We start from the raw sequence: 23,609 nt of genomic DNA on the forward strand, positions 1-23,609 counted from the left end.
CTCGACCTCAATGCCAAAACCACTTCGAGGATCACAGAGGAGATGGTCGTCGAAGCTGCCCAAGATCCGGATTCCAAAGCAGAAAGTGACGGTGACCTGCTCGACGAAGATGAGGAGACCGGTGCTGGCGAGAGCCGCATGGAGATAGATCCTCCTGTCGAAGCCTCCAATAAGGATGAGAAGCCCCGAAGTGACTAGATGCCTCTTTTCTTGGACCCTCTTCTGTAATACTCCAAGCTCGGTCCATTGTAGAATTTTTTTTTTTGTACCCAAAATTCAATATCAATGAAATACAAATGTTTTTTGCAATCTTTGTGTGCAAAAAAATTTTTTCCAAGTGTAGATTACTCCCGAAGTGACGAACTAAACCAAATAGGAGTGAATTTTTTTCCTAAAAGTAGGTTACCCCGAATTGTCGAGCTAACGAGTTGGACTCCAAGTAGGGATAACTTCGTATCGTTGTACGCCGAGGTGGGCAGACATTGTAGGGTATATACCTGACCTGTCTGCACATGGGCTACTCGCTTAGGTGTTGGTTATCCCTTAGTGTCGAGCCAACGGGCTTGACTTCAAATGGGATTAACATGTTGTTATACGCTGAGGTGGGCTACACGTCGTAGGGTTTGTATCCAAACTATCTATGCCTCAGGCGTGAGAACTGGTCTGCCTATGCCAAAGACGTGACTAGGACTTGTCTGCCTATGCCAAAGAGGCGACTAGAACTTGTCGTAGTGCTGGGGTCTTATGTCAGCTCGGCACTATGGCCCTTAGGCTTCTAGGAGTGACTCGCAGTCCTCTCTCCAGTTCGGTAATCCTTTTTAACTAGTTCGGTGGTCACAAGTAGTACCTTCTTAGGTTGTCGATATTCCATGCTCGAGGTACTTGCTTCCCTTCCAAAGTTTCGAGCTCATACGTGCCTTCCCCGAACACCCGTCTTACTCGGTACGGACCTTCCCAATTCAGTCCGAACTTATCAACGTCAGGCTCAGGTACCATAACCTACCAAAGAACTAGGTCTTCGATTGTCATTTTCTGACCCGGGCGTTATAGTACCGAGCTACTCTTTGTTGGTAAGTTGTGGTTCGGATGTAAGCCAGGTCTCGTACTTCTTCTACCAGGTCTAGGTTGGTATGGAGCTCGTCATCATTCGCCTCCTCATCTAGGCCCCCAATCGTAACGTGGGTACCTCGATTTTTGCCGGGATCACCGCCTCTGTGCCATATGTAAGGTTGAAGGGAATTTCACCTGTGGCGGTCTTAATGGTAGTTCGGTAGGCCCAAAGGACACTGGGCAGTTCGTCCACCCAAAACCCCTTGGCTTGAGCTAAGCGATCTTTCAATCCGCGAAGTATCGCTCTGTTAGTGACTTCTACTTGCCCGTTCGCTTTGGGGTGTGCCACCAAGGTGAAATTTTGTTGAATTCCCATTTCGGCACACCAGTTTTGAAACTTGATATCCTCGAGCTGCTTCCCATTGTCGGAGATAAGTACCCGATGTAGCCCGAAGTGACATACTATGTTTTTTCATAAGAAATTTTGTATGTTGCTGGCTATGATCGTTACCAAAGGTTCGGCTTCCACCCACTTCGTAAAATAGTCTACTGCTATGACCAGGAACCTCCTCTGTCCTGTCGCTGGCGGGAAAGGACCAAGGATGTCGATTCCCCACTGGGCGAAGGGCCATGGGCTTGTGAGGTATTTCGGATCAGCAGCAGGTCGATGGTGAATGTTGTCGTGCCTCTGACACCTGTCACACTTCTTGACGAGCTCGAGTGCATCTGTCTTCATCGTGGGCTAGTAATAGCCTTGCCGCAACGCTTTCTGTGCGAGAGCTCTGCCCCCCAAGTGTCTGCCACACAAGCCTTCATGGGTGTCGCGGAGTACATGCTCGGCCTCTGAGGGTCGCAAGCAGCGCAGGTAAGGGAGCATTAAAGATCTTCTGTACAACTGTCCGTCTATAAGGACGTACTTAGCTGACTAGCGCTCTACCCTTCAGACCACATTGTGTTCTGCAGGTAGGGTCCCGTGAAGCAGATAACTTACAAATGGGTCGATCCAGCTCGGTTCCGCTCGTGATACGGGAGCGACCTCTTCTTCTTCCCCCCCCCCCCCCCCCCCCCCCCCCCCCCCCCCCCCCCCCCCCCCCCCCCGAGAATGATAGGCCGAGGTAAATCCTCAATGTACACGGTCCGCATGGTCTTACTGCTCGTACTGGCTAGTCGAGACAAGGCGTCGGCCTCAGCGTTCTCTGACCTTGGGATTTGTCAAATGAAGTTGTGTAGAATTTCTCTGACTTTGGCCAAATAAGTTGCCATAGTGGAGTCACGGGCTTCGTACTCACCAGTAACTTGGTTGACCACTAGTTGCGAGTCACTGCATATGACGAGGTGTTTTGCCTTCATTTCCCTTGCTAGGATTAACCCGACGACCAATGCTTCATATTCTGCTTCGTTGTTTGATGGCGCAAATCCGAACCGGAGTGCGTATACTAGCTTCACCTCGCTTGGACCGTATAGAGTCAGTCCTGCACCACTTCCTTGCTGGTTGGACGAGCCGTCGACATGGAGAATCCAGGGCTCCTCGTCCCAAGTCAGTTCGGCTTTGACCGGGACTGACGCCACACTGGTTGAAGCTCCCTTCGTGTGTTCGAGCTCGACCGGCTTGGGGGTCGCGGTACTGAACGTGCATTCTGTTACAAAATCGGCCAAGGCTTGGGCTTTGATTGCCGTCCGAGGCTCATACCGGATATCGTACTCGTTTAGCTCGATAGACCACTTTGTCAATCTGCCAGACACCTCGAGTTTGAGTAGAATCTGCCTCAGAGGTTTGTTGGTGAGGACGACGATAGTGTGGGCCTAGAAGTACGGGCGGAGCTTGCGAACTGCTATGATTAGCGCGTATGCTAATTTCTCGATCTCCGGGTACCTGGTTTCTGCGTCCTGCAAAATTTTACTAACATAGTAGATGGGTCGTTGGACCCGATCTACTTCTTTGATTAGTACCGAACTGACCACCTCGTCGCTCGCGGAGAGGTACAGCTTTAACACGTCCCCTTCCTCGAGTCGAGTTAAAATCGGGGTGGTACCTAAGTATCTTTTCAGCTCGTCGAAGGCAAGCTGGCATTCTTCAGTCAACCCTTTTGATGAGCCTCCTTATGGTCCTTTAGGACTTTGATGAGCCTCTCCTCTTGCTCCTCAGTCAACCCTTTTGCAATGATCACCGGCAGTGTCTCTTTTTCGCCCAAGTAGGCATATTTTAGGTGATCAGGCAGCCTTGTGTGAGAAACTTTCGATTAAACATCAGAAGTACTTACCTCCTGTTCAGGTTCCGGAGTATCATAGGATGCATCGATCTCCTCCCTGTCCGATTGTGCCTTATACTCCAGCTCATCGTGCATGTCCTCCTCTCCAAAGACTTCCTGCACAATCGAATCAATAGTATCAATAGAGCAGATCGAATGACACTCATTAGGATATTTCATTGCATCAAAAATATTAAATTTTACAATCTCTCCGTCAAACTCGACGGAGAGGGTACCCTCGTCCACATCTATTTTGGTCTTGTCCGTTTTCATGAATGGCCGACCTAATAGAAGTGGGGCTGAACTCGTGGTTGTGTCATCTTCCATCTTCAGGATGTAAAAATCAGCTGGAAAGATCAAATCGTTAACCTGCACTAATACATCCTCAACAATCCCTTCTGGGTATGCATTAGAACGATCAACTAATTGTATAACAACTCTAGTCTCTTTTAAAGGACCTAGTCTCAATGCACAGTAAATCGAGTATGGCATGACATTAATAGATGCACCTAAGTCCAGCATGGCACGCTCGATTCGTTTATTGCCAATTACACAGGGTAAGGTAAACATACCTGGATCAGCACGCTTTTCTGGTAGGGTCCTCTTGATCGCGACTGAAACGTTCTCTCCCACTCTTACCTTTTCATCAATTCGCAGCCTCCTCTTGTTAGTGCATAATTGTTTCAAAAATTTTGCATATTTAGGGATTTGTTTTATTGCATCTAGCAAGGAAATGTTGATCTCCACCTTCCTGAAGGTTTCTAACACTTCTTGTTCATATTCCTCTTTCTTTGAACTTGCCAACCTGCTAGGAAAAGGTGGTACAACATTAGTAACCTTAGGGAGATGGGGGTCGGATTTTACCTCAATGGGGCTGTCGTTTGACCCTTGTTTTTCCTCCTCCTTGGCTGCCTTCGATGGTGAACTTGGTTGGGACTGCAACTCTCTTCCACTCCTCAACACCACCGCACTTGCATTCTCTTTCGGATTAACTACCGTTTGTGCTGGCTCTCGTTTCTTGTTGAAATTGTTGAGTATTAGTAGCGAGAGCCTTAACTATATCATCTAAGGACATACCTGAATTCGGGGGTTGGCCTTGCGCTGTGATGGGTGTTGAAAACTGGGGCTGTCGACTGAAAAATTGGGGCTGATATTTCTGCTGTCCTCCTTGGGTCTCGTAGCTTAAGTTTGGATGATCTCTCCACCCCGGATTGTAATGATTGGAGTAAGGATCATACTTTCATTGGGGCTGGCCCGGGAATCCTCCCACGGCATTGACTTGCTGCATCGTGCCATCTTGTAGTGATGGACACATGTCCGTAGGATGTCCAGGGATCGAACAGATACCACACACCCTAGCAGTTTGTAACTGTCCTGCTGCGAGCTGCTTAACCAAAGAAGTTAAATCAGAAATCTGGTTTTCTAAATTTGCATGGCTTACCTCGTTAACCCTTCTAATGGTACCTTCTGTCCTTGTACCAAATTGCTGAGAATTTTTGGCCATATTGGAGATTAATTCCCTGGCCGCTTCAGGTGTCTTGTTCACTTGAGCTCCTCCACTGGCTGCATCGACCATACTTCTATCCATGGGCTGAAGCCCTTCATAGAAGTATTGGATTAACAATTGTTCAGGAATTTGGTGGTGGGGACAACTAGCAACAAGTTGTTTAAACCTTTCCCAATATTCATATATAATGTCTCACCACCAAACTGCCAAACTCCACATATTTCTTTTCTTATTTTGCAGCCCGGGATGCAGGAAAATATTTATCTAAAAATATCCTATTCATTTCATCCCATGTGTGTACTGAACCGGGAGGGAGAATATACAACCAATCATTTGCTTTATCTCTTAAAGTAAATGGAGAGGCTATGAGTTTTACCTGGTCCTCGGTCATACCGTGGGGTTTCATGCTTGAACAGACGACATGAATTTCCTTTAGATGTTTGTGAGGGTCCTCACCGGGAAACCATGAAACAGAGGCAATAATTGAATCGAACCAGATTTGAGTTCAAAGGCTACCTCAAGAGTGGGGTACGTGATGCATAAGGGCTGTTGGTTCATAATTGGTGCAGCCAACTCCCTTAATGTCCTCTCTCTGTCAGTCATTCTTTCTACTTCTTCGAAGATGGGAAAATCACAAGTGGGTAGATCGAAATCTGATTTCACCCTTTTAGGTGAACGATCATTCCTTTGCTTCGCCTCCTTTCTTAAACGACGGGTGGTCCTCTCAATTTTGGGGTTGTGCTGAAGTTCACCTCGTTGAGAAGCACGAGTCATAAACAAGAAGGTTAACAAAAGAAGGTAATAGCTAAGAAATTAACGTTTCTCCCCGGCAACGGCGCCAAATTTTTGACGGGTTGGTCGAAGCCCTCAAAATTAATACTAGTCCCACGATAAAATATTTGCAGTAAAAGTGGTTCTAGGTCGAATCCCACAGGGAGCAAATCAATAATCTCTTAGCCGAATGGGTAATGTAATTGAGTGAGAGAATTTAAATACTGAAATTAAAAGAAAATAAAATAAATAGCAACTTAAACAAGAGAAAATCTGTCTTACCGAATTCTGGTTCAAGGGTTCGGGTTGAATCGATTGGCCATCGATCCTTGGTACATTTCAGCATTCTTGCAATTCAAGCATTTAACCTTAGATTTATTAGGATAGCCATAATAAACCTTGTGTTTTCCTAATTCAGTTGACCAAACCCAGCATTCGATCAACACTTATCACCATTTAACTGGGTACGATAGCGTCCATATTAAACAGTGATAGCATTAAGATTTGTGAAAACAGTTAAACCAAAATAACAATAATTGAGATAGCTGCAATTACTGAATCTTGTTCCATCGATTCCTTTAGGTTGAATCATGTTAAAACATTGGTCAAAGGCTGTCACAAACAATTGACCCAAAAATATATCAACCTAATTGCTACTTGTACCATTATTCATGACAATTACGGATCACCGAAATCATGGATAGCAGTTGGAAAATCAACATTAATTCAGTTTGTCAAACTAATTAACATCAACATCCAATAGAGATATGCACAAGAATCAATGAATACTTTAATTAAAAAGCAAGAAAATAAATTAACTATAGAACCTCACAATGACACAATCGAACCTCCCCCCTTGAACTAGAAAAAGAAGCTTAGCTGCTCATGATCTGCGAAATCTCCATGCTTTTCTTCTCCATAGCTGAACTGCCTTCTTGAGCTTCTTGGTCTTCTTGATGATCTATTGGATTTGAGAGTGAGTGATGCTAGAGCTAGTTCACCCCCCTCTTTATATAGCCATAGGAGAGGGCTGCTTTCCAACTCCTTCTAGGAGATCATCTTATCTTTAGGGAGTCTTGATCTTCTTTGAACTAATCCTATCCTATCTCTTATCTAATCCCCAACCTTCTTGTCCTTATAGAATTACATTCAAAGTTTAGATCTAATAAGATTCTCTCTCTCTTGGGAGATTACATTCGAATTAGGACTCTAGACTCTTGCATCTGAGTTGGGCTTCTCTGCTACTTGGGTTGCTTCCAGGTTCTTCTGCGAGTTGGGCTTTAGCTGTTAAATGGGCCTGGCTACGAACTTACTCCGACTTCGGGCCCAGTTTCGTACTCGATGCGGACCGAATCAGTCAAATCCCAAAACATAAAAGTTGTGGGCCTTTCTTTCTTCTTTATATTGCTTCTTGAATTGCCCAATTCGGAGTCCGGAATTGTGAGTTAGGCCCAGATCAATGACTGTTGCTGAAACTGTGCAAAATCACCCGAATTGGCCTGTTTCCTTCCAATTGCCTTCTTTATTGCCCTGAATCGAAATACAAGAGTAATGAGTGCATTTAAGTGCTAAATTAGTGTAAAAGGGTGAAATTAAGGGGACAAAATAAGGTTCTTCTAAGTCTCATCACTATCCCCAGACATATTTATGAGATTTCCTTGCGAGGCCGATGGAGTGTGTTGATCGTCTCTCCTCCCTCGGGGTGAGACCTGACTCCTGAGAGGAATCAGTGCTTGTGAGGTCTCTTTGCCCCGATGGGGGGATCGGTTGATGTTCTGGTTAACTCCAAGGCGATTCGGGTTCTGACCGTGATGGGGCCCTAGATGCCGAGGTGGAACCGGCTGCTGGTTTGGCTACAGTGGAGGAAACTGGTGTTGATATTGCTGGTAGAAGTAATAATGTTGGTACTGCTGAAACTGTTGGACTTGCTGCATCTGGATCTGAATGGCCCGGACGCACTGAACGAGGTCGTGGAACTGGGAATTCCCCACTCCGGGAGGAACCACGGAGGGCTCAGAGAAAGTTGCGCCTATCACCGGGGGAACCGGGGCGCTCACCTGTGCAGTGCTCGGTAATGCAGTTAATGATGGGACTCCATACGTTGTGAGCGGAATGGTGAACTGTCCGATGCACACCGTAGGAGCTTGGGAAAAGGTTGGCTGCTGGGCTTGCCCCCTGATGGTGTTCATCTCGACGCTTTTCCCGGTGTGGTTGGAAGATGCCATTGAAGTTGAAGTTGCAAAGAGGTAGGAATGACCTTTCGATCGTTTTCCCATGGACGGCGCCAATTGATGGTGCGCGATCTGACTACTCTTAGCTGGAGGACGATCCGGACTCCAGGTGGATGGCGAGATGGATCGGTGGTCTGCAAAACAATCTATCAAAGAACCCGAGGTGGCTAACCCGACGAGGTTGCTCCGATGCTTAAGTCAGTATGCTGTAAATGCGAATTGAGTGCTTGAGATCTTGAGTGCTAGAGAGTAGAGTAATCATGCGTACCTTTGCCTTGAGGTTCCCGTCTTTATATATTGGAGTAGTCGTGGGTCTCACGAAAGAGCTCCGGGATTTTCCGGGTGTGGAGATAGGGTTCATTCCGCTTTCAAAGGAGCAGTACGTAGATAAGGCTTATCGTTTCACTTCTGACTCTGGCGGAGCCGGGATGAGTCTTCATCGTGATCTCGGAAAAGTCGGGATCTGTTAGCTCATCGTGATCTCGAGTAACTTGGGATCCGTTGGAGAGACCTCTAGAGTCGGTTACGTGGCGATTCAGGTTGTTAGCTCCGAGTTGATACTTCGATTCTTTAGTTTTGAGCTGGATTGGATGCCGAGGTGCCTCGACGCCGCGGTGAGTTTTGGGCAGGTGGCTGAATACCCGAGCTCTAAATGTTGTGAACTATGCTTGCCAGGTTGAGCTGTCATCCCTTAATCAGGTCGCGTCCACGTGTCCCCTTCTCGCTAGGTCGGGCCAAATCACCCTTCATCTTGTACATGAAGATGATTTGGGTTTGCCTACTCTTAGAGTATTTTTTGTCGGATCTTCTTGCTTTGTTTTTTTCTTTTTCTTTTTCTTTTTTTTTATGGGTTAGGTGGGCCTAAGATGATTAGGATGAGCTATGTGTATGCTTGAGTTATGGGGTAAGGAAGGCCTAAGTCCTTCCCTATTCTTTCTAATTTTTGTTTTGAAAATGGTTAAAAAAATTAAGGTGGCCACCCCTCCACCCACTTGGAGTGAAGTTTGGGGGTTAAAAAAATAACTTTTCCTATCTTATTTATTAAGGGTTTGTTTGGTTTGCAGTTTGAATTGGAATCAAAATGGTCTACTCCCATAGTTTGTTTGGTTAAGATAGAAAAGGAAATGAAAATTGGACATAAGCAAGAATGGGATTTCATTCCCAGGGGATGGGGAGGGAATGGTCATTCCCTCAAATGGGGGAATGCCATTCCACTAGGAATAGGAATGAGATTCTGATTCCTTCCAACCAAATTGTTAGAACTGGAATAGCCCATTCCGGTTCCAATTCCCCTGATCCAAATAGGACCTAATTTTCTTTTCATGTGTTTAAGAGAGAAATAAATGAGAGTTGAAAAAGGTAGAGTGTCCACCATAGTTGGTTCTAACCAACTAATGGATCCATTGTGGATGCAAAATGGTGTATGAGTTCTTTGATTTGGCTAAGTCCAGTAATGAGGATGCTCTACCTCTTTCAACTTCTTTCCTCTCTCAAACAAATGAAAGGAAAAAAGAAGAGTTAATTACATAGGCTGTGTTTGGTTTGAAGGAAATAGTAGGGAAAGGGACGGAAAAGCAAGGAAACCTTTACAAACCTTATATATGTTTTCATACCTTTCCATTCCTTTCCCTACTTTTTCCTTCAAACCAAACATAGCCTTAAAGTACCCCTGAACTATCTCACAATTACTTAAAGCATCCCTAAGGTTTAAGAACCTAGTTTAAAGATCCATGATGTTTGGAAAATTCAAATTCTGTTAAGTCATGTTGTTAAGTTAGATATAGACTCTTTTACCCTAACTATTCTTCAAATTTTTAAAACATTCACTTCCTCCCCTTTTATTCTCTTTCCATTCTCTCTCATCTTCTTCTTTCTTCTTCCTTGTTCCTCCCCCTGTTCTTTGGTGTTGTGTTAATAGCCACTAGAATTAAGATTTCAGTACATGTTTTGTGTAAGGCTCTAATATGTGAAAGTGTTAAAAAAAAAGCTCTATTCCACACCTGCATACAATAGTAGAGTCAAGGAGAATAGTGCTACTATTGCTACTCACTGTTGATATTATTAAATTAATTCTAATATGTGAAAAGTGTTAAGAAAAACTATTTATTGCTTTTCATGTTGATCAATTTAATATAAGGGATCTGCACGTTTTAATCCACAAGCTCTATTCCACACCTTACTTAGAAATCAAGTTTTGTGGGTTCTGGCCTGTGTTGTGACTTAAAAAATGAGTTTTACTATCCAAATGAATCTTGAACATTTGAAACAGAATTCAAAATAATAAGCTTTCAAAGGATCAACTTAAAAAATGGTCGTCTTCACAAATCACAACCAGATATGCACATATTACTACATTTGAATGCTTTCAAAGGATCAAGCTTTTTAAGGGTTTGATCTGTCCTTCCAATAAACAAAGCAAAACAGTGGACAAATTTCTTTTGTCATTGGTACATCGGGCATTTGGTAATCAAGTGGCAGAGAACAAATCCATCAATCCAACCAAAAAGCAGGAAAAGAATTCGAGTTCAAAAGAATTCTAATCGCTCAGTTTGAAAGGAGTACAAATACAAATATGCAGGATGCAAAACCTTGTATTTTGTATGCATTTATACTGTATATATTTGTATTTACACTCTTTCCAAAATGAGCCAAAGATGTAAACATCAAAAGCGGATTTTAATGGAAGAGAACATGTGATTCTCTTTCTTCAGGTCCATTTTCCTTGAGGGAGAAATACAACCACAAGTGTCAATATGGAAAGAATACAAATATAAATATGTATAATGCAAATACATGTTTAGAAATATAAAATACAAGGCTTTATTTTATGCATTCTTTCCAAACTCAGCCCTGAGGCTAAAACACGAAGGCTGAAGCAAATAAATGCGACTTGGGGTATTTTTGGGTTTTTATCAAAGATATATTATTTACAGAAACTGTATAAAAATGTTATACTATCATCCTATTTATCAAAAAAAAAGAAAAGAGGGAAAATCATTTCTGTTTAATGATTGCTAGAAAAGTTGTTACTTGTTACTATCGCTGTTGAGAAGACCAAAGCTCCATTGAAATTCATAAGGGTCTTGTTTTGTATAAACAATGATTTAGCTCCTCCGGAATTAGAATTGTAATTTAGCTTGCAGTTAGAATTGGAATTAAAATCCTTCGGAATTAGAATCAGAATGGCTCAATCTCATAGTCTTTTGATTCAGACAGAATTGAGAAATGGAATTGAAATAAGTAAGAATAGAATTTTACTCTCATGGGAGAAACAAGGAATAGCCATTTCTTCAAATGGGAAATGCCATTCCAATAAGAATGAGAATGAAATTCTGATTCTATCCAACCAAAACAGTTGGAATCAAAATAAGCTCATTCTGATTCCAATTTCAGACCCCTATTCCCACGAACCAAACAGGGCCTTAAAATATCCGATGATAATGATTGCAAAATCAGCAATCGATATCGAGCAAAGCATGCGTCTATCTGCCCGAAAATGCAGTGTATATTTTGGGAAACAAATTTGGGTTTGTTTTAGATATAATAAGGGCAATGATGATTAGTTTAGCAAAGGGCAAAACTCAGTTTTGGAAAAGTTACAGAAGTGTCACGTGGTTGTTACAACTTACAACAGGATGTGACGGGCTGACGGCCAACTAAAATCAATTTCTAATATATTTTCTTCATGATTAAAGTTATTTTTAATTTATTTTATTAATAATATAATATTTCGATTATTTTTAATTTAATTATTTGACTCAAACCTGACATAAATCCAATGGATAATATTTGATTCAAATCCTAATATTGTTTTAGACCTTTATTTTATATAAATCAGAATATAGACAAACAAGTTCGATTCTGTTCGTTCCGTTTGTTTGCAGCCCTATTAGTTAGGTGAGTCAATTGTTCATGCGGCCGCGTGTTCGTGCAACTGTAGCGAGTTCGAATCTGAGGGGCTGTTTTGGCATCGTTGCCATTTTTTGGAGCAATGGCATCATATCAGTGTCACATCTGAAAAAACGGTGTTCTAGGAAATGGACATTTGTTTATAACTGTTTTTTTTTTTATAAAAAATGGTGTTTTAAGCCATACCTCGGAAATCGGGAAGTCATGACTTGGAGCAATGCCAAATTTGGCATTTTTTGAATTTACAGTTCGTTGCTACCAACAGGGTAGTGATACGGCACTGGATAATGGGTACTTGTCTGAAAACGTTTCCTGGAGCAATGGTACCAAACAGAAAAAGTTGTTGCTCTAGGAAACGTCCTACTTGACAGCAATGATTCAAAACAAAAATAAAGGCACAATCATCAGAAAATGGTGCTGCAACTTCAGCATCGATGCCAAACATATACTGAGTGATTCATCATATCTTAACATCGGCTTCAGGGACAATACACCTCAATGTTTTGAAAACTGATTTGAAATCAATCCCACTTTAGCTATTAATTTATGGGTCAGCAGTTTGACCGTTTGATTGGAATGATGGCCAGTTGCAATTTTAAAATGTGAAAAATTAATTAAAATAAGGGAAAGTTTCACTTTAGTATCATAAACTTTGTTGGTAGTATCAAGTTAGTACCCAAATTTTTAAATATGTCACTACAGCATCTAAACTTTCAAAAAGTGTCAAGTTGACTCCCGCCGTTAACTGACTGCCAGGCATTTGTTGAAAATGTCATAACTACCCTTCAAAAGAAGACATTGTTTGAGACTGAACTGGTTGAGGTGTTTGAGATTCTAGACTAATGAAGTCATTGTCTTCTACCTTTAGAGCTGAAATACATTCTTGTTTAGTTATTTCTTTGTTTTTAGTTATTGTTTCTCTCTATCATATTTCATGTTTTTTTCTCTCATTTTCTTTGAAGATAACCGATTCAATATCAAGGTAGAAGACAATGAACAGTGTCTTCTTTTGAAGGGTAGTTTTGACATTTTCAATAAATAACTAATGGTTGGTTAACGAAAGGGACCAACTTGACGCTTTTTGAAAGTTTAGGTATTATAGTGACACGTTTGGAAGTTCAAATACTAACTTGACAATATCCCCGAAGTTCAGGGAACTATAGTGGAATTTTCCCTTAAAATAGAGGAAAATTTTATGATCAATGCCCTATATTTTGGGGGGTGTCAAGTCAGCCCCTACACTTTAAAATGTGTATTTGCAATACCTTGAACTTTTAAATTGTGTCTAATAGGTCTCTATTATAAGTTGATTGTCAGTCAATATCATCACGTGATATCAGGTGCATATTAAACAATTTTGAAATAGCAAAATTATCCTTTATGGGTTTTTTGACCATTTTATCCATTTCGTCTGATCTGTTATGGGACCAAGCATGTTGGAATTACACATAAGCTGATGGCTATCCAAACCTTATTAATCACTGACGAGCTTTTTAGATGTCATAACATGGAGATGAGGAAGAAATATGAGAAATTGGTAAACTCAATCGAGAAATCGAGAGTGAAGATTCACGTATTTTCGTCATCCACAAAACAACTTGTTGAGTTTTGCAAGAACCAGTACAATTTTGCACTTCCCATTGCCAGATATGGATGAAATAAGAACGTAATACTTGAACATGTAAAAGAAGACTGTAAAAACTCAAAATTAACAAACGTGACAATTCTCCGCTGAAGTCGCCACGTCTGAAGCTTTACTATTTCAAGTTGCTCCACTCTTGAATTGGCTTATGTGGAAGTAGCAGATAAAAAAAATTAGATGATACCTGATGGATATTTCTATTATTTCACTCACGACATTAATAGATAGGGATCAGGCACAATTTGAAAGTTCAAAGTGCTGCAAATACACGTTTTGAGGTTTAGGCACTGACTTGACACAATCCCTAAAATAACTGATAAGGAATTTTTACTAAAATAAAACAACAAAAAACCATTGTCCGAGAAGAATAAATTGATAGTTTGACTGTTGGATCAGCGGGTCGCTGATCAAATCAACGGGTTTTTGTCAAAATTCCGATTCATGGGTGAAACTGAACCGGTTGCCTAGATGATTATCGGACCGAACGGTCCGACCGTTTGGATAAACGACGATTCGAAAACCACAAAACTCGCTGTGAAGGTCCCAATAACAGACGGTCCCAACACAGATCCAGAGTTCCAGACTCATTGTCAGCGGCACTCGTTTCCTACTCGTTTGATTGTCTATTGCCCCGATCGGTGTTAGATTCCAAAACGCGAACAGTGAAAAGAACGACGGAGGAAAGAGCACGTCTGAGACGCAACATTCTGAAGGCGACTCGTGTTCGGTCGTGCAGTCCTTTGATATCTCGGGAAGTCCCCTTAAAAGCCCGCTAAGTACGATGCGGAGATTCGTCGCGAACCGAGCGAAACATCTGATCGGATCATTGCAGCGCCCACTGTCCTCTCAATCTTACTTCCTTTCCTCTACTTCCGCTGCTGATCCTTCGACCATGTCTTCTTCTTCTGCTACTGTTACTAGCGAAACTATCAATCCAAAGGTAGCTCTTTCTTCTTCTTCTTAACCTGTTCGAGTTAATTGATATATTATTTCCAAAAAGGAGAATAAGAGTTAATGTTGATGAGTATGTTTGAATTTTCATTTTCTGCAACTTGGTTCATTTCGTTTCTGTTTATTCGTTGCTTTGGGTTCTTCTCGTGGGTGGATATGTTTAATTCTTACTCTGCACCTGGGTTCATCTTCTTTGCTGCTTATTTGTTGGTTTGGGGTATTCACATAAATGGGTATTATATATTGTTTGCGTGTATGGGCATGAGTTATTTTGCGTTTGCATTTCTCTTACTGTTGAACTTTTTCTTTAGGGGGGACCAGGGATGGGGCGGGGAAGGACCATTTGAGTAGTTTGGCATGCTGGATATTATGCTTTTAGTTCTTTCCTTTATTAACTTCTTGCTGTTTATTTGTTATTCCGGTAGCTTTATATAGACTAATGTGGTGTATTTAGCTGGCTTAAAAAAATATTGGTGTATTTATCCTATATCAATCAAGTTTCATCTTTGTATGATTCTGTATTTTGGCATGGATTAATATGTTGAATTTTGCAAATGTACTTCTCATGCACACACTGGCCTAATTTATAAGATGATCCTTTTTTGAATCACTAGTCTTCCACAAAAGATCACCAGCAATCTTTTTTTATGCGCAACTTTCATTGGAGCCCTAAAGCTTGAGAGAAAGTAAATAGGGAGATTGGGAAAGGTAGATCTAATGACGGTGATGATCCTTACCCCAACGAAGATACAATTTTTTTTCCCAGGACACTGATTTATTAGTAAATTTTTCCACTACTAAATCCTAAAAAGATGGTTAACTACATCTATATATGTTTAGTTGTACAAATTCCATTTACGCAAAGATAATGGGAATGTTCATTTATCAAAAAAAAAAAAAAGATAATGGGAATGCTTGATGTTTTACTTGTGAATTTATTATAACATCTTGATCAAGTTATGTTTCATTTCACCATAGAATAGTTTTGACTGATATCATTTTACAATAAAAATTTTGTTTTTATAACTTGAATAAAAGATTAAATAAAATCGGAATGTGTGTATATTATGTCTTAAATAAAAAATAGAGCTCCGTTGTTAATCTCTCTTAATTATTCCATTAAAGCAATAAGCAACAGACAATATGTGTTTTACACTGTGCTCCCCAAGTGTATCATTGTACATATGACGCTTCTTTTTCTGGACTGTGTTACTCTTTGCTCAGTTGCATGTGCGTTATGTGAACCTATTTGAGTTTTCTTTATCTTTATTTTCTTATTGGCCGTGCTGCTACATTTTTTTATACCTTCAAAAGTGAATTTTATTATTTCACCAACGACTACCTTCATCCCCTATGTGCTCTTCTTATACATGTTATCTTTCTTTCTTTCTTTCTTTGTTGCTATTTTTCTTAAGCTCTGTATATGTAAGCATGCCCTTCTAATACATCCCTCAATATTTCTCTAATTTCCTGGACATTGACATTGAAACTCATGACCTTTTTCAGCCTTCAAGGATTTCAATATTTTCATTATGTCCTATTAGGTGTTATGCAATACTGATAACCTGTATGGTATTGTAAGATAAAACAGTGGTGTTGTAAATTATCATAACACTGGATGCAGCCAGAGTTGTGCCAACATGTGATTAATACCCCTTGAGACACAACACTCAATTATGTTAAATGGATCTTATAACTTCTCTTGTGTATTACACCTGTTCATTGACACGTTTCAATATTCTCCAATTTATAAGCCATTGAACCATCCAAGTTTTGAATTGGTTCAGTAGATGAGGTCTACTGAGCTTTCAAGTTTCAACCATATGATCAAGTAAATATCATTTAATGCTTAACTGTTTCACCTTCTCCACTTGCCTTCTCCCTCAACTTTTGATTGCCAATTGTGGAGTTATGGTTATAGCTGGTAATCATGTTGTGTTTTCTAGGGATGTTCTGCATTTCATTATTTCTCATTGCCATTTAGTTTATTCATTTATACTTGTGCTCTTAAGATTGACTTTTCCCCTTTTCTAGGTACTAAATTGTGAATATGCTGTCCGTGGAGAAATCGTTACACATGCCCAGGTAGTATATCAAATACTAGTCTGCAAATTGCATAACAATTTCTCTTGGAATTATTCTCATAGTTGAAATCATTATTGCTAATTTGCTATATTGTGTTGTACCATCTGATAGACAATTTTTGTGTTTTGATGATCAATCCAAAAAAGAAAAAGAAAAAGAAATGAATTATCTACCGAAATGTAGGTACACATATATGCAGGCTGGGAAATGGTTGTGTTGGGTGGCCACTCATTTCTAGGCCTTTCAGCCTGTGCACCAAAATATTAACCTATCATACTCTTTCAGGTAGATCAAGAATAAATGAATAGTTCATAAGAAAATCGTATGGCCTCAGTTTAAAAATGGCATGGTAAATCAAAAACTGTTGAATTTAATAAAGGAGCCCAACAACTAATGCTGAAATTAAGACTGTTATTCTGCATACTAATGTTAAATGCTATTTATCTATGGGTGAATTCATGCTCCTACATTTGGATATGCTTGTCCACATGATAATGCAATCAAATAAATCTGTGGAATGCTATGCTTGGTCGCACAATGAAATGGAGAGATTTATTAGCATACTTTTAGAGGTGTTTTTGTCTTTTCATAATAGAGAGTATTTTAAATGGAAGAATCCCTGAAATGGATGCATGTGAGACACAGGTAGCAGATAGTTCTGTTCAACTCATGATTTTATCATACAAATGGGTATAACATCCCTCAAGAAACAGTTTTTTCTGAAGGAGTAACATAGGACTGTGGGTGTTTTAGATTAATGGGATGAATGTATTGAATTTGAGATTATGGACTTCATCAATGTTTAAAAGCACAAACGTGGGAAGCAAGGCTCCAGGACCTTTAGATGCATCAGGTGTAGGCCTCAAGGGATTACACTCAGGCCTCATAGTTAACTGATTTTTAAGGAGGAAAAAAAACATGAGTATAGAAATATGCATGAGATGTATACTTTATGTAGGAAAATCATGTAAGAATAAGAATAAAATTCATAAAAAAAATCATGTAAGAATAAATGATCAGATAAACATTGGATTTGAGAATATTGGAAGTTTTAGGGGTTACCATTACAAAAATCTGACTGTATGCTATTTAATACATTAAAATGGCTTTTAACATGTTAAAGCATAGACGTAGGCGCACACATACAATTATACATTAATACATGTATGTACACACATATAGCATCAGTATGAGGAATGTACTTTATATCTTCGGGCATAAGTCTCAAGGTTGAACCTTGAGGTGCTTTTCTTCTTGAAATGAGCCTCAAAGTCTAAGCCTGATGGGATTTTTTAAAACACTGATCTTTGTATGATGACATATTTCTCACAAGGATTTTTTTTCCTTTTCTCTACTTGCAGCATCTACAACAAGAACTACAAGAAAAGCCAGGTTCTCATCCCTTCAAAGAGGTATATTTCTTTTTTTTCCTACAACTTGAGGGTCATTCTGAATTAACTATATGATTATCTTATTGCTCAAATTTGGAACATTTGCCATATTTGTATAACTTTATGCTGAATATCGTATATCCTTTTCCTATCCCTAGTCTTTATTGATTTCCATGTCAAATGTAATATGTCATACCCCAGAATTTGCATGGAGGTCTGGCAACTGGACTCAGCTAAAGCAAGTTTGTACTGCCAATGGGAAACACACAGTTTGGTGAACTCTATGTTCTAGTGAAGCAAGGAATGGGTGGGGAAGAATTGTACAGCGGGTTACATTAGGGACTCTTGATCCCTAGGCTTGTAATATTAAATAGTAGTGGAAAATATAGCAACTTCTATCTTGGGGCTTGGGGGTGCTTGGCATACCTTCTGTTGTACATATTTCATATTTTTTTTTATCATCAATTAATGAATTAATACAATGAACACTTATCAATTAAAACAGAAAAAAGCAAGTTAGTATTGCTTATTATGAGTAATGACCTTTATTGGAAGCAGAAAAGAGAACAAATTATTATCACCGTAAATACAAGCTTGCATGCGTGCTATGAAATGTTTAACATTCCCTCCATGGTTCATATGCAGAAAATCTTATAGTATTTGCATCAGAAGGAAAATTTTCAGGTTTTCTTAACTAAATGAAGTTTCAAGAAATTAGATTTTATACCAAGGTGTTTCATTTCTACCTGTATGAGGCTTCCTTTCAAGGTGCTTCATCCTTGTAATGTAACACTAGTCGGAGCGGCTTATTAGAGAAGCCTTCAGAAAGGAAAGACTGGATGTGGTGATGTTACAAGAAACAAAACTTCAGGAAATAGATAGGAGATGGATTAGGAGCATCTAGGGAGCTAGAGGTTTAAGTTGGGCTTTTGCACCTTCTTGGGGAGCTTATGGAGGTATGCTCACCATGTGGAGGAATGGAGAGTTGGAAGGTCTGGAAGCGCTAATAGGGGACAGTTTTCAGTTTCAATCAAATTTAGAAGGCTAACCGATGGCAAGGATTGGGCTTTGACAAATGTTTACAGTCCGAATTCCTATAAGGAGAGGATTCATTTTTGGGAGGAGTTGAGTGCCATTAGAGGGTTGTGGGAGGGATCTTGGTGTTTGGGTGGTGATTTCAACATAATCCGATTTACATTAGAGACAATCAATCCAAGTCAAAGAATCACAACAAGTATGAGGAAGTTTAATGAGTTTGTAGAATTATTTTAACTAAAAGAGATACCATTTCTACAAGCTGACTATACTTGGTCGAACTTTCAAGATTCGTCGATTTGCTCTATACTAGACAAATTCCTTTTTTCGGTGGATTGATAAGTTTTGTGGGAAAATTTAACTTCACGAGCTTTAGTGAGAGTGACTTCAGACCATTGCCCTATTTGCCTAGCTCAAGAAAATTTGATAGGGGCCAAAATACTTTGAAGAAAGAGGAGCAAGAAAAGAGGTCGTCTGAAGCATCACTAGGATTGGTGAGAGGGTGAGGAACTAAGATGGGGGGGAAAATGGAGGGGATGGAGTTCGTGCAAGCAGGTCAGTGGAGGAGATCCTTGAAGATAGAAGCAAAAAATCTCCTGTTCGAAGAGATGAGAATTAAGGGGAAGGTAAGCCTGAAGGTAAGGGAAGCGAAAAAGGGTACAATACTGCTGGAAGGATTAGAAGTGATCGAGTGGCTAAGAGAGTTCATAGCTGGAGCCTGTTCAAAAGGTAAGCAGATAAACTGGCAGGATTTTAGTACATTAGAAGGGAGAAGATATGTTGTTGAATGTAAGAGGAATAGAAAGGGGTTCTTCATAGCTTTGGCTGAATTCTTTGGTAAGGGACAAAGGCAACTGGTGTGTCTACCAGCAGGAAAACAGAACCAAGGTTGGGGGGAAGTTGACTGGTTGCTCAAAGAATTCTTAGCTCAAAGAGTAGCAAATGAGAAAAAAGCCTCCATAAGGGAGGAGAAGGTATATCTCAGCAACAGCAGGGTAGAACAAGGGCCAGTGGTCATGGCAAAAACAAAAGGCCATTGCAGAATGGTGGGAGGTCTAGAGAGAGAGAGGAGTGGGATAGTAAGCTTGTGATACAAGCCAAGGAAAAGGTTAATGATTGGAGGAGGGTAGCTGACTTACTGGCAACCAGGTTGAAGCTGAAGAGTGTCTTCATAGTAACCCCCTTCGATAACTGTAAAGCCATCCTAGATCCATTAAAGAATGATTTGGAAATATCAGCTATCAATGTTCAGGCTGAGTTCGGATCATTCACAGTCTTCAAATGGAATCCAACATCTAACTCCAAGGATTTTTTTGTCGAAGATGGTGTGGTGGTGCGTGTAATAGGCTTGCCATTCCATCTATGGAAACAAGAAATAGCAGAATCTATAGCTGTGTTGTGTGGAGGAATCTTGAAAGGTGTTTTCTGGGGAGATCTTTACTCAGTAGCAATCTTGCTAAGTGGTGTGAAGCCAGAAGACATTCCACGAAAGGTAGAGGTACGAACAGAGGGGAGCTTTGTCTCTGTATGGTTAGCTTCCTCCATTGAAGCAGTGCTGTGAAAGGAGGCTCGTATGGTTGGAGGGGAGAAGGAGGAAGAAGAAGCACTACGTGGACTTGTGAGAGTGGTTAATTCAAATGGGAAGGGATGTTGCACTAAAAAGGGCCAACAAATTCTGGGAAGCCAAAAAGTTATGGGGCAGTTGGAAGGTCAAACCTGGAGAAAGCAAGAAAAAATTATGACAAATGGCAGATCATTTGCGCAGGTGGTGTCAGGGGAAACAAACAAAAATTCACTAGTTTCGAAAGGGAGAGGGCTGAACAAGCAACCTCAGACAGGGAAGGTTGCTGGTTCGACCATTAAATCAGGGGGGCGTGACCTTTTAAGTGGTTACGTGGGACGAAATGAAGGGCTCAATCGAGTGGATCCACTTGATGAAGGGCCGGAGAAGGCATCTCAATAAAGGCTGTAAAGGTGGGCTCCCATAGGCTTCAGCCCAAGGCCCATTACAAGATAGATGGGCCAAGGGGTACTTTAAGTAAGCACGTGACTGGGAGGAGGGACGAGCTGATAGACGAAATTAAGCGTCTATCTTCTTCTACCCCGAACCCCTCCTCTCGTTCGAACAGTTCAGGCGTAAAAAAATATCCAGATTCGCAGTCGCGAGGCTCTCTATAGTGGGTCCCATCCAACCTAGCGAACCGTCTCTCACCAGATAGGCGCAACCTGAGATACCTCAAGCCTAGTGATGAGAACATAATAGGGATTGAAGACTGGTCGAGTGAACAAAACAGCAATGACGATTCTGATAGAGACGAAACGCTAAGTCTGGGACGTCTGTCTCTGAAAAGCAACAATGATTTTTTTGAAACAGAAAGTTTGCATACAGAGCTGTTGTTTCTAGAGGAAGAGATTGAAGAGGCAGGTGGCGAGAAGGCTAGAAATGGTGAAGAAAATGGTTCTAAAGCTGTGAAAACTCCTCCTCCCTTCGTCGAGGGAGCTGACCCTGAGTCTAATGAACTATAGGATGTTGGTGGAGAGGGACAAGAATCGGCTGTGAGGATGGATGCGGGTATTTCAATGTCGGAAACACAGAGAAAGGTCTTACAAGTGGGTAGGTCGTCAGGAAGTGATTCTTTCACCATGTCTACTTCACAACCTTGTCCAAAAAGGGTAAAGGCTTTAAAACCAGTTGCTGCCTGTCAGCAAGTCATTTCCAGTGATTCTAGTCCTACCCCCGTTCTATCAGGTATGGGTGTCAATTCTGTTTTAGGTACTGACTTGTTTGCTCTGCCTGTAACAGATATCCCAGCTTCCCATCCTGGAGGTTCTGATGTAAGAAAGAGGGTGATAGTGGAAGGAGGAGAGAGGGTGTTGGAAGGAAGTAGTAAGGGGGAGGCGGACAGATTTTGGGAGTTGATCTGTACAATGATGGAGGAACAAAATAAAAAGGAAGGACTTGGAGAAAGATGTTGTAGCCAAAATAAGTGTGAGCAGGGTAAAATTCTTCCTCAGACATTGGCTGGAAAGGATGGAGAAAAGAAAGAGGATGATTGCTGTATTAGGATGAGGGGGAAAAAAGGAACAAATAAGAAAAAAAGATCTGAAGTGGAAAGGCTAATTTTAGACATTGAGGGGGATTTAGAATTCAGTGGTAGAGGGGATAGGAGGAAGGGCCTAAAATAAGGAGAATATGGCCTCTTATTGGGTTCTTTTGCTACTTTGTCTCGATGAAAATTATTAGCTGGAATGTAAGAGGGTTAGGGAGTGCAAGGAAGAGAAGGGTGATCAAAGACCTACTCCGAAGGGAAAAACCTGATATTGTGTTGTTACAAGAATCCAAATTGATGGAATTAGATGGGAGATGGGTGAGGAGTTTTTGGAGGTCTAGAGGTTTAGGTTGGAGCTCGGCTCCTTCTTGGGGAGCCTCGGGGGGGATTGTAACACTGTGGAAGGAGGATGTGGTGGAAGTAGTGGAAGAATTGATAGGCAGATTCTCAGTTTCCATTAAGTGCAAGAATGTAGAGAATGGGTGTGTATAGGTTTTAACCAATGTTTATGGCCCTAATTCCTATAGAGAGAGGAATGAGATGTGGGAGGAACTATATGCAATCAAGGGGCTATGGGATGGTCCTTGGTGTCTGGGCGGGGATTTTAACGTCATTAGATTCTCTGATGAAATCAGTAATCCCCAACAGGTAATCTCAACAAGCATGAGGAAATTTAATGGTTTTATTGAGGATTGTGATATGAAGGAAATACCTCTGCTGCAAGCCAGTTACACTTGGTCCAACCTTCAGGAAACCCCTTTGTGCTCGAAGTTGGATAGATTCCTTTTTAACCTTGCCTGGGAGAATAGTTTGGAAAACTTGGTTGCTAGGGCGTTACCTAGGGTCACCTCCGATCACTGTCCTATCCAAATAGGTACCGAGTCTTTTCCTATAGGACCCAAACCTTTTAGATTTGAATATGTGGCTTACCCATACAGATTTTGTGAAAAAAGTGAAGGAGTGGTAGGGTGAGGAGGAGAGAGGGGTAAGATGGAAGGGGATCAGGTTCCACAAGAAATTAAAAAGGTTGAGAGCCAAAATAAAAGAGTGGAATAGAGATCAGTTTGGTAGAATTGAGGAGCAAAAATTGGGCCTAATCTCTCGAATAGAGAACTTGAATGTAAAGGAATCTCACAATGGGCTGACCGAGGAGGACAGAGTGTTAAGGAGACAATTAAAAAAGGATTTGGAAGAGGTGTTATTGAGGGAAGAAATCAGTTGGAGACAAAAATCTAGACACAAGTGGATTAAGGAATGCGATGGGAACACTAGATTCTTCCATGATTTGGCAAATGGGAGACGAAGAAAGAATTTTGTGACCAAGCTAGAGATAGGAGAGGAGGTGTTTACCAACCAGGATGACATAGCCAGAAAATTTGTGGACCACTTCAAATCGATTTATAGAAGGCCTTTGAGAGAGAGGACAGTCATGGAAAGGGTGGATTGGCCAAGAATTGATGAAGGAGTGGCAAGGTGGCTGGAAAGGGATTTCGAGGAAGAAGAGATTAAGAAAGCTGTCTTTATAATGGATAGATCCAAGGCTCCGGGTCCAGATGGCTTTACAATGGGTTTTTATCAAGACTGTTGGGAGGTGTTGAAAAAGGATCTAGCTTAGCAAAACAAGGGTCTAGAAGAGAACAGGTTTTTTGGGCATAGTTGTAATATTAAAAGCAAACTCCTGGGGTTTTTGCTGTTTTTTTTTGTTTTGTAGGGGTAGCTGAGGTTGCCCACTGATGTA

At 40.9% G+C, this 23,609-nt stretch overlaps 1 protein-coding gene across 1 annotated transcript in view; it reads left to right on the plus strand.

Annotated features, from left to right (window-relative positions):
* The first annotated feature begins 13,890 nt into the window (after positions 1–13,890).
* The window catches only part of LOC104609254 (alanine aminotransferase 2-like), a 33,006-nt gene continuing 23,287 nt past the window's right edge, over positions 13,891–23,609 (plus strand). Inside the window, exons 1-3 of the mRNA XM_010275507.2 lie at positions 13,891–14,299; positions 16,345–16,395; positions 17,757–17,807. Coding sequence (XP_010273809.1) covers positions 14,141–14,299; positions 16,345–16,395; positions 17,757–17,807 — 261 coding nt within the window. The 5' untranslated portion in view covers positions 13,891–14,140. The remainder of the gene's footprint in view (positions 14,300–16,344; positions 16,396–17,756; positions 17,808–23,609) is intronic.

The sequence above is a fragment of the Nelumbo nucifera genome, chromosome 6, assembly GCF_055504915.1.
Source record: "Nelumbo nucifera cultivar China Antique chromosome 6, China Antique-T2T, whole genome shotgun sequence".
NCBI lineage: Eukaryota > Viridiplantae > Streptophyta > Magnoliopsida > Proteales > Nelumbonaceae > Nelumbo > Nelumbo nucifera.